At 48.0% G+C, this 16,847-nt stretch overlaps 2 protein-coding genes across 2 annotated transcripts in view; both read left to right on the top strand.

Moving 5' to 3' along the window:
* Nucleotides 1–16,847, top strand: part of POLDIP2 (DNA polymerase delta interacting protein 2) — a 318,221-nt gene that overhangs the window by 249,546 nt on the left and 51,828 nt on the right. The gene's annotated exons all lie outside the window — the stretch shown is intronic.
* LOC147730381 (uncharacterized) lies at nt 5,860–8,515 on the top strand. Its single transcript, XM_086958421.1, has one exon. It carries the CDS (start codon nt 5,984–5,986, stop codon nt 8,513–8,515), a length of 2,532 nt encoding a protein of 843 aa, XP_086814547.1. The 5' UTR covers nt 5,860–5,983.

The following is a 16,847-nucleotide window of genomic DNA, read 5'->3' as shown; positions in this document are numbered from 1 at the left end:
GTCGTATTACTGTGAGAAGTTGGCCTGATATGCAGTGCTCACTATTCTAGTGATCACTATGTATCAGTCCAAACAACCCTTATTGATGATTGGTTGTAAGTCAACCGATAGACCAGCTATCCTAGTAGCATGGACAAGAGCAGTCCTTAGGCTAGACTCTAGAGGGCGTGTTAAGCCAGCTGTTATACCATCACATATACCCCTTGAACACCAAGTGAAAGGACACCACACAAGTGTTATGAAAATAAACAGTTTATTTATTTAGATCACAACTGCCCTGTACTCTTTATGAGGACAGGGTACTAAGCACACAACAAAACTCTTACGAAAATACTTTAAGTTGCACAATTTACACAAATGCCCGAGGGGCACGGAAAACCATATACTATGGAAGTGGAATGCGAAATTACTAGCAGGTAAGTACTGGACTAATAGGCTTTGGAATCGCTAGGACTACGTTACTGAACCTTCAGATTACTAGTAGGAGGCCTAGGGGACTCGGGTGCAGAGTGTGCACTCTCACGCGGGATGCGGGACAAAGTCTATGGAGGCTAGTAAAAGCAAAGTTAGTTTTCTCGGGCGAACCCGATAAGGTAGGTTGAAAACGGAAGTGGATCTGGACCCTTGGATAGTGAGGCTATGCTGGGGCACTGAAATGCCGAAGTTACCTAGCCCAGGGGCTGCGGCTGCATAGGTCTGAAAAGACGTCGGGAATCCTCGTTGACGAACCAGGAGCCTGAAAGAAGGAGTTGCTGGCAGGCGACCAGTGAAGATTGTTCGAAGTGATCCAAGCCTGGATCGAAGATGGAAGACACCTGTAAGCAGAGGGGACCAAGTCCTGAATCACTAGCCAGTGATCAGATGGGCACCAGGATGGCACCGGATGGAGTCACCTCGACCAGGTGAGTGGGCGACGCTGGGCTCTGCAGTCTCACGGACCAGGAGGCGTTGTCAGCGACCAGGATGGAGGTGCGAGCTGTCCCACGATGGTTGCTGCTGTCGACGTCGCTGGACCCAGGATTGGGGCAACAAGTCTTGGCAAATTCAAGCCCACGAGGTGGACTCAAAATGGCGTCTGGAGTGGACCAGGATGGTCCGGGGTGCTCCTCTTTTGGAAGGGAGCTAGGGCCAGTCTGGAGCAACCAGACCAGCGGTGTTGATGTCGTCGGTCGTCGTCGGGAAGGCCACAAGCCAGAGGGCTAGTAGCCAGACAACGCGGTGAGCAGCAAACAGGCAGAAGGGCTCCACGCAGATCTCATGGAGGCTGGGAGGCTGAACTTCGGTGCTGGAGCTGCGCAGGATTGGGTCTTCTTGGACCCCAAAGCACCCACTCGAGGATCCCTCGGCGGTCGTGCTGGGCAAGAGTCGTGCAGTCTTGAAGATGGCCGGTCCCTCGAGGTCTCGTCACACACACGGATCTCAGCTGAGCTGACGATGTGGGTAGAGGTCAGAGGTGCCAGGGAAGCCGGTTCTCGTCGTGCTGGTTAGTCGGATTCCGGAGGAAGGACGTGCAGCAAACCGCAGTGTTCTTGGATGGTGACTGCGGATGCAGGGTGACTACTCCTTAGTCACAAGGGAGAAATCTTGAGAAGAAGTCGAGAGTTCCTTTCGTAGAAAGTAGTTTCAGGATTCAAAGATGATCTAATTTGGAAGGGTCCCCGCTCCTTCCTTTATTCTAAAGAAAGGGGTGGGTACGCGACTAGGTCCTGCCCTAGGGGTGGGACCAGGAAGGGGGGTGGTTACACCCCTCTCCCATGCCGGACTTTCCCCAGGCCAGGGGCTGGTGTGCCCCTGGAACTGGTTCTAGCCGGCAGATGCTTAGTGAGCACTGGGGTGCCACTTGCAGTCACCTTCCTGTAAAGCCCTGCCTACCCAGGATACACAAAACCCTGTCTGGATGGTGCTAGCACCGCCCCTGACAGGAAACCCTTTGTCCAAGCTCCCCTCGCTGGAAGGACTCCCAGCTGCAGGGGGTCAGACTCGTGTCTGTGGTGGCAGCATCCATTTTGTGATGCTGAGGCTTAGTTTAACTTTAACCGGGGTTCACAGTTACATACATGTCGTGTCCCTCTAGAAGGGTGGAATGCTAACCCCGTCGCCAGAATTGGCGAGGGGTTAGTATTCCAATTCGTATGACACCTTACTCGACATGTTTTGATAAAGCGATACCAAAGATAGCATTTAACCGCGAGGATTATAATGCACTTAAGAGTATATGGTATGTGTTATCATGGAACAGCTATTAGGACTTGGTTCCGCAAGCTGCAAACGGGCTCAGCTCATGCCAGAGCACCATCTCACACGATTCCAAGCACTCTGCCTTCAGGATTGTCAAGGCCTGCCATAGGAGTGACTGATAGGAATCTGTGTCCATTTTAGGGTTAGATATAGGTATACTATGTCTAAAGCAAAGGGTGATTACACCACCTTGCCCCAGCTGTCGTGCAGCCAGTTGTGTCAGATTTAGATGGCCAGCCAGGGGTGGCATAATACATGCTTCAGCCCCTGGTAGGCCCTGGGTACACCTATGCCCTGAGTTACAGGGTCTGATAAGGTGGCCCAGTACCAATTGGATAATGCACCTAAGGTACACGTGTCAATTTAGTGAGAGAACAGCTAGGCTGTGGGTCTGATTAGCAGGCCCACAGCCAGAGAAAGTCGTAAACCAGTGAAACAAAAGCAAAACATCTGGGTGATCATAGGATTGCAGACCCTACTCTCCTACAATTACCTTATTATTTAATATGTTTGGAAGTTATGTAGTGGAAAATCTCAGTTATATATGTTCCATAAAGGAATAGTTGTCTTAGATACTTAGAACAGGGGGTTAGAACAGGGGGTACCTCAGGGCTCTGCCCTGAGTCCCACCCTGTTCAACTTGTACATGGCACCGTTGGCAGGAGTGGTACAATCGTTCGGCGTAAAGCTTGTCTCCTACGCCGACGATACTCAACTTCTTATCTCCCTGTCTCAAGCCCCCTCCTCCGAGGCTGAAAATTTCAAATCCTGCATGTGCAAGCTTGCTGCATGGATGACGGAACACTGTCTTAAATTAAATGGTACAAAAACGGAGGTTCTAATAATAGGTGGAAATGACACTAAATGGACGAAGGACTGGTGGCCTACCTGTCTGGGTCCCCTACCTACCCCCAATCAGGAAGCAAAAAACTTGGGTGTCTGGATAGACAACAAGCTCTCCTTCGACAGCCATGTCAAAAAGACAGTAGGCAAGTGCTTTGGGGTCATGAAAACCCTCAATCGTACCCTGGATCTGCTCCCGCTGAATGCCAGACGTACTATGACACAGGCACTGATCACTTCCCGAATTGATTATGGGAATGTGTTGCTGCTGGGCACATCAGAAAAAAACATTAAACGTCTACAGGTCCTGCAAAACTCAACAGCTCGCCTAGTACTAAGACTTCCTCGTAGAGCTCCCTCCAGACCTTCCCTGACCACCCTTCACTGGTTGCCAATTAGTAAGAGGATACATTTTAAAGCTCTCCTCTGGTGCCATAGGATTATCCACCAAAAAGCCCCATTCATATCTGGCCGATCTAGCAGTACCGTACGAGCCCAACAGATCTCTCAGATCTAAAGGAACGAGCCTGCTTAAAACGTCGCTCTCTAAAAAGGCTAGAATGGGGGGTAGGTCCTTTCGCACTCTTGCAGCTAGGAAGTGGAATGCCCTCCCCATGAACATCAGGCAAGAAACAAATGAGTCATGTTTCAGAAAGCTACTGAAAACCCATCTATTTACTCTTTAGATGTAGGCTCTCTGTCTCTCTTCCTAAAAGTACTCTTTCTCCACAGCGCGGGGACACGCCGGGAGGCGTCACCAGGCGCTTTACAAACCCCTATAATAATAATAATACTTGCTATTTTTGATTCATTTTCTTTATTCAGTAATGTCTTTAAATTTCCTTCTGAAATGGTCCGCCAACCACAGTAGCATTTTCATCAATCATAGTGTTCCTTGATCCGCCCAAAATCTGAAGATCCATTGTGCCAATAACCTCTTTCTTCCTTAGGGAGAGAGATGGGAGTTTCTTTGAGATCCATATTCTTTTAATCTTTATCCTGGTTATTAGATTACAGTAAAATAAATGAAGGCTTTCACTATGAGTGGAGTATTCGTCCGCCTTGACCAAAAATGATTTTTTTTAAAAGCAGTTCTGCCTCTTTCTTAGTAAGCAGCGTCTGCCAGGATTGTGTCCCTTTCCTCACGTTGACAGTATTGTATACCTTCTAAAAGAGAGCCCTTTCCTTCCCAGTTTGTTGCCCAACACCAGCTCCATGTTTTGCCTCTGTAGCCAGCTCAGCCGGGATAGTCTTTTAATGCTGCAGTCTCTCTTATCAGTCACTGATAGAAATTTCTTATACGAAGAAAGGACTTCCAGAAAATGTAATCCTTTTTTTGTAAAGTCATTCCTCACACTGTCTGCGCTGTGCATAGTATGTAGACCCAGACCCCATAAAAGTATTAATTTCTGAATTTGAGGTATTTGACAATGGCAGCATTTACATGATTTTATCCAACCTCCTAGGATCCTGAATTTTACTTTCTTGAATAATGTAATATCAGGGAAAAAAAATTGAATTGAATAATAATGGTGTCATCTGACGTACAGAATGACTCTGCTTCTTGCTTTATAGTTATTAATGATCTTCCTAACTACTCCACCTAATAATATAACCTTAAATCAGAGAGGACCCAACCTCCTTTGCATAAAATCTGAGTAGAGTCTAATACGCTTGTGTAGAAAATCAGTAAGTCCCAAAAACGTTTGTAATTATAGCCTTCAACCCTCTGGAACATCTAGTTCAGTACCTATAGAAGCAGCCTGTTTTTGGTAAAATGGTTGTTGCTGCGTTTATTTACCTTATCATGGTAAACTGCTTTCTATCCCATTGTTAATTAAAGTTTTTATCTCTAAAAGATAAACTCATACTTTGCTGAATACATTTCTTCCCAATGGTGAACTATTCTGGCTCCTAAACATATCACCCTAAATTTAACCAAGGATGATACATTGAGCTATTGCTTTAACTCCCATTTAGAAGGATTTTCTTCATACCATGAAAGTGTGCCTTATTCTTCCAAAAGAGGAATAATAGCTCTTAACCATCTGCATCACTTAAGTATATGAACAAGTTGTCCACATATAATTTTGATTTTAGATGAAGCCCATTAAAAGTGAATTATAAAGTGTTATAGTCCCATTCTTTCTCATTTTGTAGTCTAATGGCTCTATAGCTTTTTATTTATTAATTATTTATAGTATTTATAAAGCGCAGTCACCACAACTGGTAACATGGTGCTAGCATACAAGGAACTATCTAGCTGAGATGCACATGCCAACTTCCAACAGCACAATGGAATTACTTTCAAAATTGCAGCAGCTCTGATGAAGCCCTCACTGAGTGCGAAGGCTCATTCCATATCTGAGCTGCTTTAACTGAGAACGCCTGTTCCCTTGTCTAGATCTTTGGTACATGTGAGTGCAGGCGAGGTTTGCAGTGCTTGATTGAAGATGTCTTGAAGGACTATATCATTTGAATCTACATTGCAGTGACACAGGACCGTTTCCATGTATAGCCATGAAAACAATACGTTTGAGGCATATGAGCTGCAGATTGCACACTGTGCATAGATCGCCACCTAGTGTTGGGCCCGGATGTTTGCAGTTTGTTGTTGTCCTGAAATGTTCTTAGGAAGTCACGAGATAGGTGACTCCTCCTTTGGACCACATTGGGCATGGGCATCGGCTCCATCCCCAGATGTTTTTTTCCGCCATCGGGCTCGGATGTGTTTCCTGCGCTCCAGTTTGGAAACGAATGTTCGAGGCATGTGGGCTGCTGAATTCATATCTGTGCATAGATCGCCGCCTAGTGTTGGGTCCGGATCATTGCACATTGTTGTCTTGGAAGAGTCTTCGAAGTATCACGAGATAGGTGGCTCCTCCCCTGGACTACAGTGCGCATGGGCATCCTCTCCATCCTCAGATTGTTTTTTTCCGCCATTGGGTTCGGATGTACTTTCTTGACTCAAGTTCGGAATCGATATAAAACACTTTTTCACAAGGCCAAAAGGCCTTCGGGGCATCGGTATTGTCTTTCGTTCGGTGCCACGTACTTGCTCCAGTTCTTCGAACAGGACGTCGAAGGCCTTTTTCGACACCAAAGGCCCCATCAACGATCGACGATGGAACGGAGCCCGTTCAAACGATGCCCCGTTTGCAACTCCAAATACCCTCACATCGATGTGCACCCAGTGTGCAATAAATGCCTATCCACGGACCACGACGAGGCCAGCTGCAAGGCCTGTTCTCGGTTCAGGTCAAAGAAGACACTTCGGCTTCGACGCGCCGCAAGACAGTCGGCACAGAAAACGGCACCCAACCCGGAGAACATCTTCAAGGCTGATGACGATGAGGGCGTCGATGAAGAGGATCCTGAACAACAGTCGGATCCTGCGTCGGAGCAGAACTCTAACTACGATGAGGACGAAGAAGAAGACTACGTCCATGATGAAGACGTCGTCCAGGTAGGTGACGACGCAGAGGCCATCGGAGCCGTCGATGACGACTCGAGTGATGAGCAAGGCCCAACCGCAGTCGCGGGGCCCAATACTGACACTGTACCATCAAGGGCTCAGGTCGGGGCATCGCCGGAAGGCCTTAGCCAAGATCTTACTCCACATTCTATAGCCCCGCGTCAAGGCCCGGCTAAGAATATTTCTAAGGAGCCATCGGTCGATCAACCACAATCAGCGGTGAAATCGAAACCGAAACCAACAGATGCTAAATCGAAACCGAAACTGCTAAAGACGGTCTTTGGATCGACGGCTTCGGATTCATCGGATCCAATCAAATCGAAGAGTGTCATCAACCCTTCGGGGTCACAAGGGGGCGTCGGCCCGAAGATCGGGGCGTCGAAGCCTGGATCTAAGGTCAAGCACGTCGCACTGACGCAGTCGACGTCCAAAGATGGCGACACTAACAAAGGACTCAAGGCTCAGAAGACACTTGATCCGAAGCTTCCAGCCTCCAAGCCGCTGGTGGTCAAGGCCTTCGAGTCGAAGACTAAAATCGACCCGAAAGAGCATGTCAAGTCGAAGCAGAAGAGCGTGCCTGCTGCGCACCAAGAGCTTCAGTCGACGCAAGGCCACAAACAAACTAGTGAGAAGACTAAGTCGGTCGGGTCGAAGACAGCCCCACCCTCGAAGAAGGTCGGTCCGTCTCCGATGCTTACGCCACCAATTAAGTACGGACTGCCCCCGACCGCACGACCCAAGGCGTTCGAGCCACAAAAAAGCACCGACACGGCCAAAAAGGTGTCGGTAGTCTCAAGAAATCCGCCCATAGAAGACGACGTTGTGTTCCAAGCGCCCTCCTATGATAATCAGTCAAAACTATTCATCGACTCGGATTCTGGCAGACTCACTATTTACAAAAGAAAGATCATTCCAGAAAATCCTATGGAGTCATACAGGATCCCACTCAAAAAGAAAAGGGACTCTGCCACCTCACCTGTTCTTTTTGAACCTGTGGGGTCCTATGGACAAGAATACACCTATTCTCCCACACGTTCCAATGAGGATGTGGGGGAGGGATACAATGAGGAAGAATTTAATTATCCTATTGACACAGATCAAGAGGAGCCTCAACCCTGGACTGACCCTGTTGACCCTGGTGAGCCACACACCACGCCTGACACTCAGTCCTATACAGTCAAAATCTCTCCTACTGAAGATACTGCTGTGTTTAACACATTGATTGAAAGGGCAGCCAATAACCATGACGTGGAAATGCACGCTGACCCGGTGGAGGAAGACTTTTTGTTTGATACTTTCTCAACTTCAGAAAGATCAGTTAAGACATTGCCTATGCTAAAGGGTGTCCTTAAACACGCTGGTGACATTTTCAAGGAGACCACAAGGGCAAGAGTTGTGAATTCAAGGATTGAAAGGAAATACCGGCCTGCGCCTGTAGACCCTACATACATCAAGGGCCAGCTCCCATTGGACTCCCTAGTGGTGGCTAATGCTCGTAAGAGAGCGAACTCTCAAACAAGTGGTGATGCTCCTCCTCCGGACAAAGAATCCAAAATCTTGGAAGCTTCTGGCAAACGAGTAGCGGCTCAAGCAGCAAATATTTGGAGAATCTCCAATACACAGGCCCTATTGGCCAGATATGATAGGGCTCATTACGACACGTTAGAGCAGCTACCACAACACCTGCCTGATGCTTATAAGGAGAGAGCAGAAATGCTGATACAGGAGGGGAAGCTGATTTCAAATGCATCCATTAAATGTGCGCTAGATGCAGCAGACACAGCAGCTAGGGCCATCAACACAAGTGTGATGCTTAGAAGGCATGCCTGGCTACGCATCTATGGTTTTAAGCCAGAGATCCAAACAACTTTACTCAATCAGCCTGACTTTCTATTTGGTCCTGATGTAGACACGACCTTAGAAAAAATTAAGGAAGACACTGTCACACAAGGCATTTGAAACACATACCTACTCCCTCCTCTATTCACCACTAGCTGGCGGCACAACCATGTTTTAAACTGGGGTGTGTCACATAAACACTATGCACAGTCTCTAAGCACAACAGGCATAGTTATAATGGGGAATTAAGACTCGCACAACAGACTACAAACCCCAGAAGTCAAGTGCATAGCTTTCAAACGCTAGACAGCATTACCCCACCGCAACATGTACTTGCAACACGACATTAAGTTGGCGATAATATCAATGACGAATCGGCTTCACTAAGGGGACTGATCGCACGAGATGCTGGAGCATACCACAACAACAATCCTCTCATACACACTATGGGTGGTTCACTGCGGCCAGTGTAAAATATACAACATACATAAGGCCTAAAACAGACGGTGCTGCACATATGAATGAAATGAAATGAAATGAAAATAGCTCTTTTATAGCGCATGGCTACCCGGAGGCATCCCAGCGCTTGAAGCTGCAACAAAGAGGGACTGAAGGTGAAACAGGGATCAATTATTCGTTAGATTCCAGGGAAGAGCCAAGTTTTTATTTTCTTACGAAATGAAAGATGATTGGGTTCCTGACGAAGTAGGAGGGCAGAGAGTTCCATAACTTTGAAGTGTTATAGGAGAAGAGACGGCCACCTGTACGAGCCTTGTTGATTCTGTTGACTTGTGCCAGGTTAAGATCGTTTGAGCGGAGATTTCTGGTCATTTTGTATGGTTTGATCAGATTGGTAAGGATCGGGGGCCTTTGCCTTGCAGATTGTTATGGGCAATACAGAGGGCTTTGAAGTATACACCTTCCTTTATCGGTAGCCAATGAATTGATCTTAGCGCTGGCTTAGCTGAGGAGCGATGTTTAGTGCTCGTCAGCAATCTAGCTGCTGAATTTTGGACTACCTGGAGTTTCTGGATCACAGAGACCGGGGCTCCCAGATAGAGCGTGTTACTGTAGTCAAGCCTCGATAAAATCATGGCTTGGACCAGAATTTTTTTGGCTCTATCGGGAAGTTGTGGAAGGATTTTACGTATGGATTTTAGCAAGCCGAAGCAAGTGGCCGCAGTTTTCTTAGCTTGTACTTTAAATGAAAGATCATCATCTAACCAGAATCCTAAACTCTTAATCACGCTTCTTGGGGTAGGACCAGCACCCATAGAAGGGGGCCATAGCGTGGGGGAGTTGAATGATGCCTTCTTGCCCAATAACATCAGTTCAGTCTTCTGGTTATTGAGTTTGAGCTGAGACTGGCCCATCCAATTTGATACCTCCCCGAGGCAGTCACTCAAACTTGTGTGGGACAAATCAGCCTGATTCAGAGAGACCAAGAGCTGAGTATCATCAGCATAGCTGATTAATTCAATTCCATAGGGGGCCACTATCTCGGCTAAGGGGGACATATACACATTAAAAAGTGTGGGGCCCTGTGGAACCCACACTGCAAGGGTAACGGCGATGAGTGGCAGTCCCCTTCAAATACCTTAAAATACCTCTCACGAAGAAAGGATTCAAGCCAAGAAAGGGCTTTTCCCGAGACTCCACTTCTGTTTAAGCGGGCTAGAAGGATACGGTGGTTTACCGTATCAAAAGCGGCACTGAGGTCTAAGAGGATGATGGCCACATTGCCACCTGTGTCCAGGATCCTCCTAGACTCTTCCACCACCTTAAGAAGTGCCGTCCCTTGACCCGGGCGGAAGCCTGTTTGAGAGAGATGGAGTAGATTAGAGGCTTCCAAGAATGAGGAGGACAGTTGTTGGTTTACAAATTTTTCTGCCAATTTACTAATGCCCGGGTGAAGGGAGATGGGGTGGTAGTTGGATAGGTCTGCAGGGTCAAGGTTGTTTTTTTTTTAACAGTGGTTTGACCATGGCCATTTTCCAGTCCCGTGGGACTGTGCCTGCTTCAATCGAGGTGTTGATCAGATTGATGACTGGAGTCGCAATAGTAGGCAGGGCTAATTTCAAGATGTTAATAAGAACAGGGTCAAGGAGGGAACCACTTACAATTGAATTGAGGAGGAGGGGGGTAACCATTCCTCAGTGTGCGGGGTAAAAGAAGAGAGTTCGGGAGAAGTACCTTGTGAGAGAGGTTTAGGTAACGGAAGTGATTCGGGGGAGGTGATCGGTGGGAGACCCAGGAGAATTTTCTGAATTTTAGTGTGGAAGAAGAGTGCAAGTTCTTCACTGCGGGACCAGGATGCATTTGGGGCAAGAGGGGGGTCATGGGGTTTCAACAGAGTTTTGACAATTCTGAAAATCTCCTTTGATGAATTGGGGGATGCAATGATTTTCTCTCGTAGAAAGCTGTTTGTGTTGCCTTTAACGTAGATTTATAGGCTTTGATGACACTATGCATACTCTAAATGCACTGTTACTTCTAAGGGGTAATTGAGTCTCACTCAGCAAGACTACAAACCCCAACATACAGGTACATATCTACGCACACTACACAGCATTTCTTTCACCAATGCAATATGTACTTGCAGCACAAATTATGTTTGCTTCAATAACAAAGCTGATTCAGCTTCACTAAATGGGCTGATCGTCATGAGGGGTGGGCTTACCACAACCACACACACCTCACAAACACTATGGGCGTGGCGAGCCCAAAGGGTGAAGTCTTCTCCTTCACACCATAAGGGAGCCGGCAGTTCTTCAAGGGGAGTTAGCCACCGATTCCAATCAGAAAGCCGGCAACTGAGGTTCACAGAGGCCTTTCTAAACACCGTAAAGAAGCCGTGGGCTCTTCAATGGAGTTCACCGAGACTTACAAAGGTATCCCATATGGCCGGCCAACTGCGGTTCACTGCAACCATAAAATTCGCCAACCACAGTGGGGGGTGCACACCCTACCACCACGTGCTGCACCTATACACAGTAACACAAACACAATCAAAGCAATACCTCAATCATTGCATATGCCTACCATATAGTAAAGCAGGTTGGCTGGGATTATGTAGGAACACATACCCCACATGTGGCCCACCAGAGGGGGCCTCCTACTCATCACAAGGTATAAGGGCAAACGCAACACACACCTATGCAGGGCTTGTTCCCGTTACAACTACCATTACCATCCATAAGGACAGAATGAACACAAAGCAGGGTGCAGTTCTTCAGGCTTCCTGCCTACATGATAGAAACTACACATGGTCTGCACACAGCACAGTCAAATGTTATGGTATTTCTCCCTTGCACGTAATCACAAGGTAGCTAAATACCAAAAAACACCAGGCAATAGCCTAATAAAAATTAGGAGACCATTCGCAAGTAGTTAGCCAAAAGGCCCACTGTGCACAATACACTTAAAGGGCCGTCACCTTCCTTGAACCCAGTGACCAAACTACGCCCAGGACAACTTCTCCTGTACAAGTCAACATTTGGATAGACCACATGGGTGGAGTATTCTTCTTAAGGAAAGGATAAGCGCACACATATGTGGGCTTCTACATCAAAATATATATATTAGATATATAGCTGGTATAGCATCAGGTACGTTTATATGTACAAGCTAGGGTAAGACCTTTCTTTCCTCTACCCTCTTTTCTCTCCTAACAACATTAACAAGACTCATAAGCATGTAATAGCGCCCATGTTCTACAATACCATAACCATGGAAGGGTGGTAACAAATTTCAACAGGGCATCAGCATACCCCTGCAGTGGTCTGGGCTACCAAGGTGAGCATCAGACAAAAAATATGTACACCCGTAAATCAGCCAGGCACCCCAAAAAACCATTAAGCCTGTCAGAGGGTCGAGGACTGCAGTCCTGTAACGGACTTTTCCTCTTCCCTACAGGACTGGACTGGCCCCTTTAATTCCTGCTTCGCCTACGAGGCGACCTGCCCCGCCTCTATGACGGGGAATCCTGTGCTCCAATCAGGAGCGGCTTCGGGACACAGAAAGGCGGACACGGAAGAAGCCGTCTCGCTGGTGTTCGGGGAGATTGCCGCCACGTTCGGAGGAAGAAGAGGAGCAGGGGAGAACCCGGAGAACGAGGCTTCCGCGAACGATATCCAGCAAGAGGATCAGAGAATTGCAGCGATTACGCCGAAAGGAAGTCCGGAGGAGCCACGACGACACGGCGGAGCAGGAGGTCACCCCCGTGCGAGAACAGCAGCGAGGAGAAGACGACCCGGGAAAGAAAGGAGGCCAACGATACCGCCCAGCCACGCGCAGGACGCGTGGCTACCTCAGGTGCGTAACCATTTGCGTACCTTGTTCAGCTTCAAGCGGGGAGGGACCGGGTTGGAGGGAGCCGATAGACAGTGTGAGGCATCTGATTGCACTGCACTCTCGGGTGTCTTGAGTATTGGTGGTGGTGTCTGTGCAAGTCACAAAACGTCCTCCCTCACTCCCCCTCACATATCAAGTGCTTCTAAGTGCTGTGTAGTAACAGCCACGTTTGTTTTCTTTTGAGCTTTACGGTGGGAGAGCTGGAAGACGGAATCCAGGGAGAGAGCCACGGCGGAGACCGAAGCCCCCCAGGACAGCCCCCAGGATAGACACTGCGTGCCCCTTTTTCTTTATTGAATGGACAGTTGTGCTATTAATAAACAAACCTTGCCCATAACATAGCCTTGGCATGTCCATCCTTGTACCAAAAGGTTACAAGTGGCGAGCCAGATAGGAGTTATCAGTTAGATGTCAGAAGGACAGGCCAAGCTTGAATGGGCCGTTGGACAGTCTAGTGAACAGGCAGACAATGACATGGCCACGTTCACCGACGCCATTCAACAGCAAGCGGACCACATCTCAAAGCTTACAGAAGGACAGACCCAGCTCCTCACTCTTCTAGGGCAGCAAAGAGCGGGCGCACCTCCAGGAGCAGTATTTCCCCTACAGAAATACGTAGCAGGAGACAACCCGGTCTCATTTTTTCTGAACTTCGAGAGGGCAGCCCGTGCTAGTGCCTGGCCAGGCGAAAGGTGGCCCTTTTACTTAGCGCCCCTGTTAACAGGTGAAGCACAGGCAGCTTATCAACTCGCTAACAAGGACGGCACCGCTGCATTCGACCACGTGAAACAAATAGTATTGGACAGACTCGGGGTCGACGACGAAAGTCACAGAATAAGGTTTAGACAAGAGAGAGGACTTGCCAATGACACACCTAAAACACTCTTTTATAAAATGAAAGAAGCTGCTGACCGTTGGTTGAAACCACAAGACGGCAACCTGGATGAGGTAATGAACAAGATCTATTTAGAGCAGTTTCTTGAAGCACTGCCCTATGGTACACAAAGATAGCTCAGGCAACACGCAGGTCTGACCCTTGAACATGCCATAGAGATGGCTAATTCGTATGCCAGAGCCCAAACGCGTCCAGCGGTTAGGGATGGCGAGAAGCCTATCGCCAATAAAGTCTTCACAAGAAATTAAAAGAAACCTGTCAAGGGCTCTCCTGATCCTCTTCCTCCTCCTATGAAACCCAGACCATTAAGACCTGACCCCCCGGTTATGACAGGACCTCAATGCTACGAATGCGTGGAATGGGGTCATATCGCAAGACTTTGTAGAAAAAGAAAAGAGAAAGAAGAAGAACCGATGGAGGTCGGATATGCTCCTCGTGCCATCCTCTATGCCCAGGAAACCAGACCGGCCTACTACGTAAGTGTCCTCCTTGATGACCGCCCTATCAGGGCCCTGTTAGATTCAGGTTGTCGCCACTCTGTAGTGAAAAAGAGTTCCCTGACTGGTTTACTTCGTTCCTCTTGAACCGTAACATCAGAATAAAGTGTGTGCACGGTGACATACGCTCGTATCCCCTAGCTAGGGTAAACATCGTAACAGAGAGAGGCACTCGGCTACAGTGTGAGGTTGGGGTTCTTTCAGAATTACCCGAAGCCTTGATAATAGGGACCGACAATAAATGCTTCCCCACTTTGATGGAAGAAGCCTTGTCTAAGAGTAAATCCACCAAGGCAGTTCCCGGACTACTAACCACAGAACCATGGGCCAAAGACTCCAACTTCCGGGCTGCCCAGTTGAACGATGCCTCTTTGTCTCCGACCTGGCAAAATGCCCAGGAAGCGCTGGGGCAAGGTACTACATACCCCTGTTTTCTGAAACAGAACGGGATTTTGTACAGGGTAGGCAGCGATAAAGCTGCTCCCCAGTTGCTTGTACCAGCAGAATTTCATGAGCAAGTTATGTTCTACGCTCATGCCCACCTATTAGCTGGTCACTCCGGGGCCGAAAAAACAACTGAGTCCATCGTACAACACTTTTATTGGCCTGGTGTGTACGCACAAATAAAGAAATACTGCCAGGAGTGTCAAATATGTCAGAAACGCAACCCTTACATTCCGCCCAGGGTTCCGCTTGTTCCCCTCCCCATCATTGGGAAACCCTTTGAAAGAATAGTAGACATCATAGGGCCCCTGCCTAAATCACATAGGGGATATCAGTACGTGATGGTAGTGGTGGACAATGCCACTCGCTATCCTGAGGCATTTCCCTTATGCGCTGCCACCACTAACGCCATTTCCCAGAAATTGGTAGAACTTTTCTCTAGAATAGGATTCCCTAAAGACCTCATCACCGTTCAGGGTACCCGTTTCATCTCCCAATTTATGAAACAGGTCTGCGCTATCTTACAGTTGAAACACCAGTGCTCGTCAGTTTACCACCCACAAACTGACGGGTTGGTTGAACGATACAACGGCCTGATTAAGACCACCTTAAAAAAACTCCTATCAGGGGACGGAAAACAGTGGGATCAACTACTCCCCCCTAGCCCTCTTCGTGTTACGGAGTCAACACCAGAGTAGCATGGGTGCCTCCCTTTTTGAACTGCTGTTCGGGAGGAAACCCCGTACCCTATTGGAGATAACAAAAGACAGTTGGGAAAAGGAGGGTGCACAGGATGCGCAAGAATTGAGGGACTATGCCCAACAACTGAAAAACAGGCTGTACAAACTAAGGACCTTGTCCTATGACACCTTAGAAAAGGCACAGGCGAAACAGAAATTCTTTTACGATAAAGAAAAGAAATGGAGAGAACTAGACGTTGAGGATTGGGCTCTTGTTCTTCTTCCCACTTCCACCCACAAACTACGCAAAGAGTGGCAAGGACCTTACTCGATAGTAAGAAAGATAGGGAGAACCACATACGCACTACAGATAACTCCATCTCGGACTCAAATCTATCATATTAACCTCCTGAAGAAATGGTTAGGTCCACCTCCCAGAACCCCTGTAGCGGTGTCCCTAGCCGTATCCACTCCACATACCATAGACCAAGCCGTGATAAACCCTGGTCTGTCGGAGGCGCAAAAGAAGGAGGTCGTGGACAAGATGTCCAAACATTCGTCCATTTTCTCTGACCAACCCGGCAGAACAACGCTGGCAGAACATCACATACCCACCCAGGCTGGGGTCATTGTCAAACAAAGACCTTATCGGGTACCAGAGGCCCGAAGGCTCTTGCTGCAAACGGAAGTGAAGAAAATGCTCGAAGCAGGGATAATAGTGCCTTCCAAAAGTAATTGGTCATCCCCAGTGGTGCTGGTGCCAAAACCCGACGGAAGCACTCCGCGGGGTCAACAGGGTATCAAAACAAGACGGTCATCCACTGCCAAGGGTTGATGAGATGATCAAACGCCTTGGTGAGGCCCAATATATAACAACAATTGACCTCACCAAGGGTTACTGGCAAGTGCCTCTATCCCCTCAAGACCAGGAAAAAACAGCTTTCATAACACCAGACGGGTTGTTCCACTTCACAGTGTTACCCTTTGGGTTACACGGAGCACCAGCAACGTTTCAACGTCTCATGGACACAGTACTGGCTCCATATACCCAGTTTGCCGCGGCGTATTTAGATGACATAGTAATACACAGCCCAGACTGGGAGACCCATTTACGACACCTCGAACTGATACTAGGTGCCTTGGAGAAAGCAGGACTACATATAAACTCAAAAAAATCAAGGATCGCATTCACCCGTGTCAAATATCTTGGGTATGTCCTGGGGAGTGGTCAACTATACCCACAGGAAGAAAAGGTCAGAGCAATACAGGCACAAACATTCCCGACAACCCGGAGGGATCCAAGGGCATTTCTTGGATTGGTCGGTTATTACCGCCGCTTCATTCCTCTCTTTGCCTCACTTTCAGCCCCTCTAACGGACATGTTGAAGAAAACGGCCACTTCAGTGCAATTCAAAAACCCCTCTCATCAAGCCCAAACTGCTTTCCAACAATTAAAGGATGTTCTTTCTTCAGCTCCCGTATTGGCAACCCCAGACTTTACCAAACCTTTCTGTTTACAAACGGACGCCTCAGGGGTTGGTTTAGGCGCAGTGTTGTCCCAGCCTGATAAAGAGGGTAGGGAA

This window comes from Lissotriton vulgaris, chromosome 2_1 (genome assembly GCF_964263255.1).
Source record: "Lissotriton vulgaris chromosome 2_1, aLisVul1.2, whole genome shotgun sequence".
Taxonomy (NCBI): Eukaryota; Metazoa; Chordata; class Amphibia; order Caudata; family Salamandridae; genus Lissotriton; species Lissotriton vulgaris.
The sequence above is the reverse complement of the archived record's forward strand: the minus strand, read 5'-3'. Positions and strand labels throughout refer to the sequence as shown.

Excerpts from the sequence above, each read along its gene's own strand:
- LOC147730381 (XM_086958421.1), top strand. The coding sequence starts at position 5,984 with ATGGGCATCCTCTCCATCCTCAGATTGTTTTTTTCCGCCATTGGGTTC.